Source organism: Mastigoproctus giganteus, chromosome 6, assembly GCF_048544385.1.
Source record: "Mastigoproctus giganteus isolate SK-2022 chromosome 6, ASM4854438v1, whole genome shotgun sequence".
NCBI lineage: Eukaryota > Metazoa > Arthropoda > Arachnida > Uropygi > Thelyphonidae > Mastigoproctus > Mastigoproctus giganteus.
Window position 1 is genome coordinate 81,530,050 of NC_143580.1, and position 16,904 is coordinate 81,546,953.

The 16,904-nt window shown below is 37.9% G+C and overlaps 1 protein-coding gene across 1 annotated transcript in view; it reads right to left on the reverse strand.

Annotated features, from left to right (window-relative positions):
* The window catches only part of smo (smoothened, frizzled class receptor), a 289,675-nt gene extending 281,846 nt beyond the window's left edge, over window positions 1-7,829 (reverse strand). Inside the window, exon 1 of the mRNA XM_090376231.1 lies at window positions 7,579-7,829. Within this exon, the coding sequence (XP_090232357.1) occupies window positions 7,579-7,806 (228 nt within the window). The 5' untranslated portion in view covers window positions 7,807-7,829. The remainder of the gene's footprint in view (window positions 1-7,578) is intronic.
* Between the last annotated feature and the right edge of the window lie 9,075 nt (window positions 7,830-16,904).

Consider the following 16,904-nt stretch of genomic DNA (forward strand, 5'->3'; position numbering starts at 1 on the left):
AATTCACTCCGTGGAAAAATATATATAATTATATGGTTGAACTCCAGATTAGGGTACCCCGTCCAAAATGGCAAGGAAAGAAGTGATTGACAGGTGAAGGCACATCCCACTCAGTGCTGTGATTGATGGTCGAGTTCTGTGATTGGATGATTATTGTAGTGGTATTTTCTTTCTGATTGTTTTGTGTCATCAAGGAGGGAGATGCTTAGCTTATGTAGGGTGTTTATCCCCCCATCCCACCGTTTTTGAAACAGAAAATGAGTTCGGGATCTAAAAACAGCAGCAAGTTGGGGAAAAAACACCCTAGGCTTATCAACCTAGGAGAACAGTGGGTGGAGTCAACTTGTCAATCACTGCTTTCCCACTGTTTTGCTAGCAGCCATGTTGGAAACGGGGTACCCTAATCTGGAGTTTTATCAATTGTATGATTTAATTTCTATTGTTTTTATCGTTAAAAGAAGTATTTATTAATATTATTATTTCACAGAAATACCTATATAGTATTTCTTTGAAATAAAACAAACATATGTGTGGAAAAAAAAATAAATATAGGCTATATTTGTTTTTTAAGAAGTGTGATATTTTATTTTATAATTTAAGCTCAAAGAAATATATGTTTTTAATTTATATTTTGTATGTGAATTTTTTTTTAAATAAAAAATTTAAAAATATATGTGTATATTGTTTTTAGGGGGAGTTGTAAAATCGACATCCCACATTAGAATACTAAGGATCTGGTCACTTTAATTTAAGATCAGAGTGATCACAAAAAGCGTTGAAGTGCTATATCGAAGATGGAAACACTATTAATAATATGGAAGGAAAATCAGATTCAGAAGCAAGTGCCCCTGAGTCTAATGGCCATTCAAGCAAAAGCAAGAAGTATTTATGAAGATATTAAGGATAAGTACGGCAACCCCAAGCCAAGTTCATGGCAAGCAATGGTTGGTTTAATAGGTTCAAGCATTGCTGGTTTCCACAACATTAAAGTAAAATTTTTGTAACTGCACACTTTTGTAATTTTTCCTATACATGAGATGAAAAAATTGAATAAATAATTCTATTTACATGTTCGTTGAACATTTCTTTTTTGCTTTAATCAAATTCAATGCACATAGTTGCGAGTGTTGCATAAGCCTTGAAGGAAATTCTGACTTAAGTAGAGTTCCAAAGAACGCAACCCTTATGTAAGTGTGGGAATGGCTGTATTTCAGAAATTTGTGTTCTTCATCTATTCCATCCACACTGCTGAAACTCCTAATAGCTGTTTTTAAAAATGTTTTCTTTGATTTCTCCACTAAAAATTCCAGATATCTCTGTTGAACAATTATGCACAATTAGGAAAAATGTAGGAATTCAGTTAAACCTAATTATACACACCAGTTGAGTGGGATCTGTCATGTATAATTATTGACAGAGAGCTGGCTTTGTTGACATGCACTTTCCTGTATCAGTACCATTCTCTGGCTCTATGACATTTAAGCATTGTCTGGAATCAGACTACTGATGTGCACTCCATGTTTCGTGCAGTGAGCACTCCTGTTTTGACAGGCTGGCATCCAAATGCACATGTTCGTTGAAGTGCATGTGTTTTTTTGATTTGCATTTTGCTTGCTGACAAGGTCTAAAGAGAGTTTCAATTTAAAATAAATAAAAAATATATTTTTTCAATATAAAAAATGGATTTTTCACGGTTGTGTTCAGAAAAGATTAAAAAGTAAAGGTGGTATCAAAAAAAGTAACCAATTTTCAATTATTTCTTGTTAATTTTTGAAATGCACAAGAGTGGAATTGAAGTGATTTTTTTGATGTTTCCACTGCATTCTGTATCACATGCTCTCTGGTTTGAAGTGCCTGTGCCATGTCTCATATATAATTATTTCCCATGCACATGGAAAAAGAACAATCCTTCATGTGCCTGGTGATGGATTAAAGGAAATGAATTATAATGTGTTATTATTAGATGCTCAACAATTACTACAGCCAAGAGGAGTATGAATATTGATATATAATGCTGTAATAAAAGTTCAGGTAACAGGATACAATTTCTACACATTGGAATAGTAATAAATACTTAAAAAACAGCATGTTCTTTTTTCCAGAAAGATACAGAATGGCAATTATTTATAGAAGCACAAAGTATTTCAGATTACAGAAATAAGTAAGAGCAGTGCAGAACATAAAATTTATTTAACATAAACCCTGGCAATCCTATTACTTTTACCTGTTTCCTCAAATTTTTTATAGATTTAAGTACTATAGTGGCAGTATGTCAAGTAAAATTAAAATGAAAAATTATTTTTTTTACCAATAATTTTACCAAATATTATTTTTAATTTCCACCAAAGCTCATACTCTATTAACACTTTTGTTCAATGATGAAGCAGTGGAGGCCATTTTGTTCAATGGCCTCCACTGCTTCATCATCCTTGTAGAATCAACACCAGGCCAGATCCATTTTTAATCTTCTAGAAATATGAAGATGAAAGTGACAAGTCTCGACTGTATGATGGATGCTCAATCACTTCCCAGTCCAGTTTCTGGATGATTGCCATGGTGTGCTGGGTGTGTGCAGAGGCGGATTTAACGGCGGGCGCACGCCCTGGGCCCCTACTTCTGAAGGGCCCACGCAAAACCCCAACAAATTAGTTGAACATATTAGTTCAATTATAATAATATGTTCAACTATTAGTTCAAAACTTTGTGATTATTATGCTATTATTAATTATATTATACATATATTATATTCAAATTTTATTGGAAATAAAACATTAATAGCACATAATATTTTTTATTTATTTAAAAAAAATGATTAACATGTATTTTTATTTTCCCCGTCTCTCTCTTTTTTTAAGGGGGCCCAATATTTTCTTCTGTGCAAGGGGCCTCAACCGACCTTAATGCACTTCTGGGTGTGTGTGTTGTGTATTGTAATGTAACAAAATGGTACCCTTAGATAAATGTCTAGGTTTCATTTTCAATGGCACAATGCAGATCAACTCTGACAATGTGTGCATAATAATTTTGCAAGTTGAGTATTTCATCCCTACATGGAACAGCAGCAGTCCCTGCAAGTTGAATCAAAATCTCAAATTTCTTCAGCTGTGTTTTTTGATGTTTCCACTGCATTCTGTGTCACATACTCTCTGGTTTAAAGTGCCTGTGCCATGTCTCATATATAATTATTAATTCCTTCCTCTTCATTTCATGTTAGGTACTACAGCCAATCCATTTGCAAACGTCTCTGTTCACTTGGGAACCTACTCTGTGCAGACCTTCCGACATATGCCTTGTCTTTCTAATGCCCAAAACATTGCCTTATGCTGTATGGAGTCAAATGCCTTTTCATAATCCACAAATGCCAGGCATAATGGTGTTTTATGTTCATTTGCTTTCTCTGTTAGCTGCAATATTTCGTGAAGGTGATCCATAGTTGAGAATCCTGTCCTAAAGCCAACTTGCTCTTTCGGTTGATTCTCATCAAGTATTCTTTCCAATCTGTTAGTAATCACACTTGTGAACCACTTGTAGTTGTGGGATAACAAGCTAATTGGTCTATAATTTCCAATTTATCTCCTTTCTTATGCAGCAAAACTATGAATGTATTATTTCACTCCTTAGGTGCCACACCTTTCCTAATGTATTTTTTTTTTTTTTTTTGTTAGTTTTTGGTGCATCGGCTTCTGTGACCATATTGCACCTCCCAAGGTTTTAGAATTTTGTACTCTGATCCAAGCCTGAGGCGGGATTTGAACCCGTGACCTTTGGGTTGCCAGGAAGGCATTTTACCCACCCAGCTAGCCCGGTCAGCAATGTATTTTGTGAAGTGTCTTGTCAATTTCTGTGTCATGTCTCTTCCTCCCAATTTTAACAACCCTACAGTAGCTTCATCTTCACCCGGGGCTTTCTCCTCATTTTCTTCATTGCATGTTCTCCCTCATCAGGAAGGATATCAGGTATGTTGTATGTGTTACTAATTTGTGATCCATCTTCCCCACTGCTGGTATCATTCCCTCGCTCCTTATATAATTCTTTATAGTAGTTTTCTGCTATTTGAATTATGCCTTCACTGCTATTTATAAGTACACCATTGCTATTCTTCAGTTTCATTATCATTTGTCTTTCTGTATTACTGCTCATGGCTGCTGATTTAAGTCCTTTGTTTCCCCTTAATGTTCTAGTTTTGCATTAAAGCTTCTTCATGTCCTCCCTGAGTCTCTTTCTAATGACTTTGCATAATTCAGTATACTTGATTTTGTCCTTGTCGGTGTTTATCTTCATCTTCATTTGTCGTCTTCGGTTCATCATGACAAGTGTTTCTTGACTAATTTTTTCTTCCTTGGATTTCTTTTTATCCATAGGTTTCTTGGGCTTTATATCACTTTCAGAAAGTTGTTGTATTCCTCATCAATACCTTGGGGTCCTGAAAGGTCTGCAGAAGCTCAAGCTTGTTAAGTTCCAGTACATATTGCTTTTTTTTTTTTCTCTTCTGTTATCAGTTTTTTGCTTTCTTTTCTTACATTTATATCAAGCATGCATCTTACCATTCTGTAATCATTTCCAATGTTTACCTTGTTCAGGATGGTAACACTGTTCACAATATATCTTCTGTTAGTGAAGATGAAATCAATTTCATTAGTTGTTAATCCATTTGGGCTCTTCCATGTCCACTTCCATGTTCACCCTTTTCTTGAAAAAAAGTGTTCATTACTGACATTCCTTGAGATTCTGCAAATTCCAAAATTTCCCTTTCTGTGCTGTTTCCTTTCTTTCCAACCTTAGCATTGAAGTCTCCATAATGATAGTGTATTGGGTTTTCTGCTCATCTAGAAGTCTCAATTTCGGTGTACACTTCTTCAACCTCTTCATCATCATGGCTCAATGTTGGTGCATAAATCATTATAACCTTTAGTTTGTACCTCTTAGAAATCCTGAGAAGTAGTCTTGACACCCTTGGTGATGTGCTTTTGAATTCCAAAATGTTGTTTTTTATAACTTTATGGACTAGAAAGCCAACTCAACCTTCGCTCTTTCACTGTTTCCATTGATGTACTGTTTCCAAGATAGGGTATAGCCTTGTGCCCTTGCAGTAATTCATGGTTCTTGAATTGCATGATATGTTGAGCAACTCCACTTGATAAATTTGTAAATGATTCATTTCTTCTTTTTGTTTCAAGCCAAACCAATGATATTCCAATTCACATTTTCTAATTCCTTCTCCAGCTCTAATATCCTATCTTTGCAGGTGAGTGATCTTACTTTGTAACAGGCCAAGTTCAGTTTCCTTGCATGGCAGCCTGGTCATACCCAGAGATTCTTAGCACCCTCTGCTTCCACTTGGATCATCTCACTGCCATAAGAGGGGAAGTGAAGTTTACCCATAAATTAAACTATATACGTAGTTTAATTTATGGGTAAACTATGGTGTATCTACACCAATATTAAATACAAATGGACCTGTTGTACTGGATTCCACTGTGTAAGGAGATTAACAATACTGTATATATCCAGTAATAAATTTAATGACAAATGACAAGAATGTAGCTTTCAGGGTAAAATGGACCCCCCCCCTTCATCAGCAATATACAGATTCTAACGGAATACTGATGTTAGAGACAAAATTTAATACAGAGTTTTGTGTGCTGTGATGCGTGCATGCCATAAGATTGAACATTCAACTACCAGATTGGCGCTCATTGGTGATGCATGAACTTCTGTGGGTATCGTGCCAGCCAGCATTCATCCAGCTTTAAGACAGTTGTTTCCAAGATAGGGTATAGCCTTGTGCCCTTGCAGCAATTCATGGTTCTTGAATTGCATGATATGTTGAGCAACTCTAGCCACAGGCAGTGGTGGAAGTGACAGGATTGGTCGATCACTTCTTAATCGTTTAGGGTTAAGGTCATAAACCCACTATGACCTTAGAAGCAGTGCAAGAATCACTTTGACAAATGTTGTCAAACTACCATTTCTGAAAGCCAATGAAAATTATCCTTTATGTGGCAAGTCCTCAATATTTAACCTATTTTAGGTAACTTAAGTTATTTAATAATTGTTTCCTAGATGCTTGATTAAAAAATAATTACTAATTATACTACTTCAGGTAACCTAACTATGTTTAATAAGGTCGGGTCAGGTCACCTTAATAAGATTAGGAATTTAATAGTAACTTCTATTTGATATGTAACAATATGCACATAACATTGCATTTCCTAAATTATCCATTATTAAATAATCAATAATTAGCAAATTTTAGCTAACTTACTTTATTAAATAAGTTAGGTTACTGAAAATGGGTTGGGTGGTACGGCGACTTGCAAGCAATGATGGTTTGCCTGACAAAAGCTGTCAGGGCCTTACTCCAATATACGGTGCCCCCTTGTAATTGGGTGTCAGAACGGGGGAAAGCAGTGATTGACAAGTTGTGACCCCGCCTACTGACTGCATCCCCTCTTCGTTTCACGCAGACGTCACGTGACACAATGTCACTGGAGCGCTGAATGCGAAATTCATTGCGCATTCTTTCTTTTAATTGCTGGTTTCTACCGTGTGCGGTGCTCAGCTGCTACTTGTTGCTTTGCTGCTAATTGCCTCGTGGTCTTGAGTTTGTGTCATTATCCCATTCCTCTGATGAGATGAGTTTAGTTTGATTTGTATTTCTGTGTTATTTTCACGTATCATTAACCTAGTATTGTGTCCATTGCGTTCTTTTCAAAAATAAAAATAAAAAATTCTATGTTGCCATTTTGTACTTATGCAAAGAGCAATTTTATTGTTCGTTGCAAGTGTTAATTGACTTTCGTTTCTGTTTGGCAAAAAAAGTTAGGTTTTTACGCAACTTCAGGAAGGATTCAAGCAAAAACCAGTCATTGGACGAAAAAAATATATATAATGGGAGTTACGTTTTTAATTGTCTTTCATTTGTGTTTAATGAAAAATGGTTATGTTTTTAGGTTATGTTTTTACGCGACTTCAGGAAAGAATCAAGCAAAAACCAGTCATTGGACGGGAAAAAAAATATAATGGGAGTTATGTTTTTAATTGTCTTTCATTTGTGTTAATGAAAAATGGTTATGTTTTTAGGTTACCTTTTTACGGACTTCGGGAGTTATTTGCCTAAAATTGGTCGTTTACTGCTTCTCATTATTTTTTTTTCGTTTTGAAAAAGAAATTAGTGCGTTATTTTTACGTATAATTATTTTGGTTGCTGCTCCGAAAAAATTGCTGTATTGCCGTTAATTTCGTTGTTTTTCAGCTCCGCCATACTGTTATGTCGCGTGACATTCGCCATGTGCAGTTGTCGAGAAGGTGGGGGGAACGCAGTGAGTGGGCGGAGTTACGAACCGTACGTCACTGCTTTCCCCCCTCTTCTTCTCGACGTGATTTTCAAAGGGGCACCGTGTTCTGGAGTTTTACCGCTGTCAGTAGAAACCAATATCATAGCTATTGACTTATCATATAAAGCTATTGACTTATCATATAAAGTCGTTGCGGAAAGTTTTCCTTAGTGCCAAAACAGTCGTTTAGTTAACTCTTGTCCATACCACCATACTATATACATCATGCATATAAACTTACTTGCGCTTCGGCCTGAGAAGATGCATCCCCAGCTAAATCGATATTTGTATGAGAATATGGCAACACTGCTCCAAGGCAAGTATTATTTTCAATAGGTTCACATTTTGCATATCTGCGGCAATGATGTTCCTGTTTATCCAGTTCCTTTGTGATATTTTGACTATTCTGTCCTCTTACCAATCCAAACATCGAATACAACAAACCTATTAATATGTTCCTTGACAACATTACAGCTGTTTACATCACCCATTCATTAATAACATAACTTAAATTAAAAATACGTTAAAAGTGGCAATGACAAATTTGTGTTTATACTAGTGCCATCTCTTTTACTCTTTATCAATCCTTGCAAAAACACTTCTTGAAACATGAATGTGGGGCCTTTCCTCATCGCTCAGCACCAGTGGGTTTTGAATAGAAATCGATAAACTGTAAGTAGTTATTCTCCCCATTAAAATAAATAAATAAAAATGCACGTATCTCGTTACTATCAAGACATCATGACACAAAACAACATGGTCGGAACACAACACATGGATAGCAAACTGATATATACAAACAGTAGCGCCGCTACAGGGCAATTATATATATATATATATATATATGTATATATATATACATGTATATAATAAAAAAAATTGTGTGTGTGCCGAGCACGCATAGCGGAAGTTAAGTTCCATGTACTCAATGGAACTTAACTTCCGCTATGTGCTATATACTCCTTACTCCAAACTACATTGTCTCGACTAGGGTCCACACAAAGGTAATAACCAGCCCGAAATTAATCAACATTAGTAAATGCTTTGAAGCAGCCACTGCAATTCCTTGGAATGCACTTCAGCAGGGTGATATCAACTTGCCTTGGATCTGTTAACTAGCTGGCTCGTCAGAATTTCCAAATTTGTAGCCTCAAAGAAAATAAGGATCTCGGAACGCACGAGAGGATGGTGAACCCCTGAGCTCAGCAACAGCTTTAAGATTAAACAGCAACTCTACAAACAATGGAAAAGAACAGGACAAATCCCAGACCGAATTGCTTACTCTAAAGTACGAGCAAGCTTCAATCTACTCAAGTCTCAAGCCATAAAACACCACGTTGAAGTCACACTATGTAAGGGTGCCCCATCATACCAACAGAAACATTGTGATCTCTTCTCACAGCTGGATCCAGATGTCTGGATGGACTTTATTGCACGATTTCAGCGAGGTAACCATGAGTTCAGTGATGTCCCTCTGCTTGATAATGATGTGCCCAGAGATGCACTTGCAACCATCTTAATCACAAGACACGACCTTATATCTGCAATTAATCCTGCAACTGGTACTGCAGGGATTGACGAAGTTCCACAGTTTATAATAAAATGTTTGAGACCATATCTAATTGATCCCCTCTTAACAATTTTTAATAACATATTAAAAGGAGAATTTTTCCTTCCAGAATGGAATGTGTACTCCGTCAGGCCACTCCCAAACGTCTCCCAGCCAACTGAAGTCAAGCACTTTAGACCCATCTCTCGCAACTCGTGTTTACTGAAGCTGCTTGAGAAAACAATACTGAAAAAGCTTACCACACACATCCTCCCTCACAGGCCACATCAAATTCATTATGCGTAGCAGGACAGATCAACAATTAGCAATCTGCATATGACCAACAATGCCATCCTTGGATCGTTTGAGGAGAAAGAAGAAATTGCTATCACATACCTGGATCTACAAGCAGCGTTCGATAGTGTCAACATCCCTGCCTTGCTGAAGCTCCTTCAAAATTTCTATCATATCACAGGCCAAGTATTGAAGTTTCTGACATCTCTTCTTCAGAACAGAACCATCGAAATGTCCGTTGTAAAGTGTAAAGTGTAAAGTGTGTTTAGGGTCAAGCGGCACCAGGGGTTTCCCCCATCTCCGCGTAGTTTACATTGTGGGTGAACCAGTTGACTGGAAAAGCCAGAGATTCAAAAGTGTATGGACTTTGTATATGTGTGATGCCTTGTACTGTTGTTCATCTGGTCATTTAGCCGCCAGACCCCTACTGAGGCCCGACGTTGTCCCACTTTCGCCCCGTGGAGGCAGACCAGGTACTCACTAGTATATAGTTCACTCTGGCAGGTCCTGCCACCTAATTTCCTGAGATTTCAGTGGCTAGGAACTAAAAAAAAAAAAAAAATATCGCGTACGCGTCGCGGGGAGCGCTAGAAGCCCAAAATGTTTGGCAAAATTAAAGCAGACGTACACTAGGCAAATACAAGCAGGATGCCACAAGGGGGGGGGGGTCCTGTCTGGAATACTTTTCACAGCCATAATTAACCCCCCAGTACACAACAGCCCAGATATGTCATCATATGCGGATGACTTGAAGCTCTTAACAAAAATAAAATCAACCGATAAAGCAATAGACACAACAGCAACCATCAACAAGACTTTATCAGAAATAAAGCAGTACCTCATGAGATTTGACCTGCAAGTCAATCCTGCAAAATCCGCCATCATGGTCTTCTCACTGAAACCCACACCAACAATAATTCAGCTGGCGATAGACGGAGACTTGGTCCCCTGCGTCAAAAAGCAGAAAGACCTGGGTGTGACCTTTGATCGAAAATTAAGATTCTATAATCACATTGAAGAACTCTGTGCAAAATTCAACAGGAAACGATGGATTGCCAAGCAGCACTTGCTACATATTCATAACACCAATCTGATAAGAACGTATATCAGGACGATGATCTTCGGAGGTATACTGTATGGGGTAGAGTTGTGGGGCTCGGCCGCAGACACAACAATCAAACCATTGACCGCCGCGGAATACTGGCTCCTGAAGTGGGCTACCTGGAAGTGTCATCTCCCACCAGAACTTCACACAACACCGATGGCCAAAGCATTGAATTTAACCAGATTCGCAGCCTTAATGAACGAAAGAAGACTAATCTTCACCATCAAACTGATCGATGGAAGAATCTCAGCGCCCAACATTTGGGACACCGTGTGCTGGAGAATCCCTCAACCAGCACTCCGCTCCACTCCCAAGCTTCTTGCTCTTCGGTCGAAGTTATATTTTAAAGATCGGTTCTTTCCTTATCAAAAGCTCCATCTAGCTCAGTCCTTGGACACCGACCTGTGAAAAATCGTCGATGACAAAAAGTACAGACGGTGCATCCTGGATCTTCACGTATGTTCCACAACCATCAACTGATGTGAGATCGCTCCGGCTCGGCAAGAATTTCAGGGAAACTTGAATTCTAAAAAACTGTCATGCGTTATTTTAATTTATTTTATTATTTTAATCTGCTGTATTATTGTTATTATATTTTATTTTTAACTAAATTCAATCTGCTGTATGCTATTTATTTATCTATTATGTATTTATTACATTTCCGGCGATATGATATCTCTGCCGCTTGTTAACCCCTGGCTTACTGCCGTGAAGGGTTTGTAAAGGTAGGGTACCTGCGTGTACCTAGGAACCTTACAATAAAGATCATATTTATTATTTATTTATACTATTAGTCTTCGGCATGTTGAATTTAAATTTTCATCAGTCAAATTTTTTTATGAAATACGCTAGAGATTGACTATAAGCTGAGATATAGCGATTTAAAAGGTAAACGCGACACGCGTGCTAGTTACACCGTGCTGTAGGAGTACTGATTGCGTCGTGTGTCGCTACTACGTACGGCGCCACCTCGCTCGTGTACGGAGTAGTACAATGGTGGGTGAATGAATCATTTCGTGTCACATTTTCGTTGCTATTTTTGTCAATCCCCGGACGCAAGTTAGTGTGGAAACACACTATTATCACTTCATGAGAGTTCACTTGTATGTCTAGCGTCAAATGTGGGAGAGCTATATTTAACAATTAGTGTATTGCTAATCACAACGGTGGAGAGCACCGTTGTGATTGGCTGTATTCACAAGATAAAACGTCGGGATTCAAGGCTGAATGACATTGTCAGGATCTCAAAATTTTCTGTTCAAACAGAAGTTTCATTAGGCGTGACAAGAGGAAAATGGAGGAAATGCTAATAGAAAATTAAATTAGAAGTATAGGTTAGAAGTAAATAATCTCTTTTGAGCGCACAAGTAAGAATATCCGAAATCAAATAGCAACAACATCAAGCACGTTGCACCTGTGCCTATTACGAAGCACCCTCCACAGCGACCAGCTACTAGGAATACTTACCGCAAATATCCAGTCACAAGGACGCTCAAAAATGGCCAAAGGAGGGAAATAGATCAACAGAATTCCAATTAACAAATTTAGAGGACGAACAAGTCGATCATTTCAATTTGAACAACTCATATATAACAATTTCTTATAAGTTCAATTTTCAGGGTTGAGAAATTCTTCGTTGTAATTAAATTTCATTAAAAATTTTTGTTTCGTATTTTGGCAGACTAAATCCTTATTCACAATTAAACTTGCAGTATTTCAACTTTCCTGAAACATACAACTAATTTTATCTTAGCGCTGATTGAATTTCGAAATTGCGTATTTTGCCCTTGAATGTCATCCTTAATTGGATTACACAGGAAATTAAATTCTTCTTTATTCATCCGTAAGTACATCTTGAAACGATTTTCATCTTCTAAGTCCTGCAGTAAATGATGGAATTCGCCTTTTTCTGTTCTCTTCCAGTTGATGTCATGCATCCATTGCGTACTCACTTTTGTTTTCTCGGCTATAAGAAAATCGCATGTATTTTCTAAATCTTCTTCAAACTCTGAAGAGGAGGATGAACTATGGCAATTCACTTCGCTTCAGCTTTCCACAAAGAGAATGACACATATACAACGTTACAGGTTTCCAGACGTACCCCTTTTCGAATTATAATAAAATTTCCAAGATACCCCTTTTTTTAACATTTGAAATGGGGAATTTGAAAAAAGCAGAACTCATACAACAATCTGTCGAGATGATTATTTAGGAAGAAAGAATTAATTGACGATAAAGTTGTTGTTCAAATGCAAACTTAAATACTCAAAAACCAACATTCTATTCTATTTACAAAGGGGGTTACAGAATATATATATTATGCTTATTTGTAACCTTTTACATTCTACTTGACTTCTTTTTTATTTCGTTATAACCGTTCAAGGCTCAGGCAATTCTCCCTGAGCCTTAAACCATTATCGTGTCTGGGCAATTCTGCCCATACACGATAGGAGGGAGCACATGGTGAGAGCTTTGTCAATGAATTTGTCCCTGGAGAGATTGTGTAAGGATCCAGAGGTAGAATTTTTTTCAGCGTGGTCTGTGCTTGTTAACAGGAGAGTCTGATTCTACAGGGATGAGATACACTAAAATTAAAAGGGTGCAAGAATATTTCCTGATGCAATCGAGGCAGTGATAGGTGGGTCGGAAAACTGCTTGCTTGGGGGGGGGGGCACAGACTAAAAGGTTAAAAGTAGCAGCAGGCAGAGGTGAAAGTGATTCTTGCATTACTTTTATTACAATAAGCAGCGGCCTGGAGCGAGGGGTGTTGGGTGTTTCAGGGACTGATGGCAGTCATCGTGAAAGAGGTCGGTATATGGGATGTGTTAGGATAAATAAGAATAAGAATAGGTGCCTGTATATCAATGCTAGAAATATAATAAATAAATTTGATGAATTTGAATTGTTGGTCAAGATATCAAAGGCGGATAATGTTGAGATATCAGAGACGTGGCGTCACACAGATATTAGTAATGCAGAATTGGAATTTGGGGAGTACAATGTGTACAGAAAGGATAGACAGGATAGAAAGGAAGGAGGAGTTATTCTATTAATAAAAAAACATAAAATCAAAGGAAGTGTATCCAGTTAACATAGATTGACAGTACACTGATTAGTCAGTGTGGTGTGACATAAGCACTGGGAAAGCAAAATTAAGAGTAGCAGAGGGTTATAGGTCTAATGACTCGAATGAGTACAACGAACAATTGTACAGAGAAATAGAGTGGGCTAGTAAATCATAACGTCTTATAATGGGGGATTTTAACTTCCCAGATATTGACTAAAACTTGTGGGATAGTCACTCTCACACTAGCATGACTTTTGTAGATTTATTGGATGATTGTTTTCTGCAGCAGCTTGTTCGAGAGGCAAGCAGAGAGTGTAATAATCTTGATCTGGTTATCAGTAGTGATAATTCGTGTATTAAGAATCTGCAGATAAAGGAACCAATAAGTGGCATTGACACAGAGTGCTCAAGAGGGATTTACTCAAAGAGATAATTACCATCAGGGGTAAAGGGGAGGGTTTTTGCATTCGTAAAGGTGACTACAGTGGTCTCAGACAATTTTTAAATTCTGCCCACTGTGACCAACTGATGATATTACTAACATCAAATTCTAAGTGACAAGTATTCAAGGAATTAATCGTGGAAGCTACTAGACGTTTTATACCTATTAAATAATATTGTTCCTGGTTTAGGCCTAAGTGGTTGTCAAATGAATTGATGAGACTCATGGCAGAAAAGAAAAATGCATGGGATGCGTATAAATTTTCAAGCTATACAGAAGCTTCTGGCAGATATAAGCTAGTCGGTAATCAAGTCACAAAAGAGGTAAGGCAGGTTAAGGCAGATTACGAGAAATCTTTAGCAAAGGATGCTAAGAAAAACATCAAGGATTTCTTTTTTTATTTAAACTCTAAAAGAAAGGCGATGAATCAGATTGATCCATTTGATATCGATGGTTCGAATTTTCATGATCCTGCTCAGATATCAAATAAACTGTATGAATATTTTGCATCTACATTCACATATCAGGAGTTATTAAGGATTGAAAATGCCAGAAGATTAACAAATTGTACCAGGGTGCTTACTGATTTAGTAATAACTGAGAACAAAGTGGAGGAGAAATTGTTGAAGTTAACCATAAGAAACTTGGGGTGCATGGGATCTATACAGTTATATTAAAGGAGGCGGCAAAGGAACTAAGCAAACCCTTAGCCATAATTATAGAGCATCCTTGGACTCGGGGGAGGTCCCCACGGACTGCAGAGGTGCAAACGTATCCCCAATTCCAAAAGGAGGATCGAAGGGTGACACGAGTAATTACAGACCAGTTTGTTCAACTTCTGTTTCGGGTAAAATAATGGAGTCACTGATTAAAAAAGCATTGCAGGATTATGCAGACAAGACTGCAGCAATAAATCACACAGAGCATGAGTTTGTTAAGAGAAAGTCTTGTCTGAAAAACTTCATTAGATATTATGATGTAGTGACAAAGGTACTAGATGCAAAAAATAATTTTGATATCATATATCTGGATTTCAGGAAAGTTTTTGACACTGTTGCGCTTGGAAGACTATTGTACAAATTGGGGCAGAATGGTATTAAGGATAAGTTTCTACAATGGATAAAAGGATGGTTGAGTGGGAGAAGACAGAGGGTGGTAATCAATAGGTGCTGCTCTTCGTGGACCAATGTTATTAGTGGAGTCCCACAGGGTTAGGTGTTGGGTCCACTGTTGTTTTGTATATTTATCAATGATATTGATGAAGGTATATCAGGCTTGGTGTCGAAGTTTGCAGACGATACAAAGGTTGGCAGGGTTGTTAATGATAGTAATGGCAGTGTGCTACTGCAACAGGATCTAGAAATTTTGGGCAAATGGGCTAAGAAGTGGCAACTGAAGTTTATCCTTGATAAATGTAAAGTACTGCATATGGGTTCTACCCATATGCAGTACCAGCTGTGTGGTACTACACTTAAGGCGGTAGAAAATGGAAAAGACCTGGGAGGAATTGTACAGACAGATATGAAGTTTTCTGAGCAATGCAGACAGGCAGCCAGGGCAGGTCATGGGGTTTTGTCAATGATATATAGGAATTTTGTTAGCAGGGAAAAGGAGGTGTTTGTCCCTCTGTATAAGGCATTGGTCAGGCCACGCCTTGAGTACTGCGTACAGCTCTGGAGGCCTCATTTTAGGAAGGATGTAGATTTGCTTGAGCGTGTACAGAGAAGGGCTACAAAATTGGTGAGGGGATGAAGGGATTCTCTTACCAATAGAGCTTAAGTTCTGAAAATTGCAGCGGCTGGAGACTAGGCATCTGCGAGGTGATCCGATTGAGGTGTATAAGGCCTTGAATGGTTTGAGCACGCTGAATTCTAATGGGATTCTTTCACTTTTTCAGATTACGTACCTAAGAGGACAAAAATTCAAATTGAGGAAAGACAGCTGCAGAAATGATCTGCGGAATGCTGTTTTTGTGGAAGATGATAGGTTAAATTAATTTAAGGAGGAACTTTTTTTTTTTTTATCTAAACCGCAAACACGATAGGTATCAAAACCTATAATACTTAGTACCGTGCATGGGTTGAAGGAGAAGTATTTGGGGGGGGGGGGGATGCCAGAAACTTTGCTCTAGAGACTAAACATGGGTTTCACCACTTCAAGCCTCCAATAAGCAAAGTGGTGGTATTGCACCGGTCGATGAGAGTCATCTACCACTTATAAATTGGACAAGTATTTAGAAGGAATGGTTGTGTGAATTTTTTTTGGGTAATGCTACATAAGCTCATACGCTTGCTTTCTTTCATCACATGCCATGATTACTATTACTATTACGTTCACAGGGCAAGGAAAGTATCAAAGACGACACTCTTCCAATGCCTTCCAATGACGTACAAAGACTCAGAAATAAATGCAGAATCATCAAGCATCAGTATAATTTCGAAATCTCAAAGCAAAATATCTTCACCTGGCAATCCATTGTCTCCAATGTGGGCAACTCGAAACCGTTGGGACTACTCTATAAATTTAGTAGAGATAAAGGCCCAACCAATGTTATCTATAACTCCTTACGAAATAACGACTCTAAAACCGCGACCTGGCATGATACGTTCACAATGAGTGTGGATAACCTTTTCCCTCAGGATGATCAGTGAACAGACTCTCCCAATCAATCCATAACAAGAACCCTCAATCTTCAATACTCCTCCACTGTGGATACTGACCTTTTTACTCAACAAGGGCTTCAAACTGCTTTAAATAAAATCAATGTCCAAATATGTCATGTACCTAACTTGCTGGCGAATGCTGTTATTAAGCATTTCAGAAAAATATATCCTGACATCGTGTTAAGTCTCTTCAACAAATGTCTTCTCTGTGGTACTTTTCCACGTCTCTGTAAGAATTCACTATTCAAACTACTAAGAAAACCCAGGTAGCCCCCATCGAACCCTAGAACTTTCCGCCCTGTTCCTCTCCTACCGAAATTGGGGGAACTCTACGAACGACTGTTCGCCCAAAGAATCTATGATCTCTTCCAAACTCAACACTTCTTTATCACCTGACCAGTATGGGTTCGTTAAGGGTAAGTTCAGTCAAGATGCATTCCTTGCGTT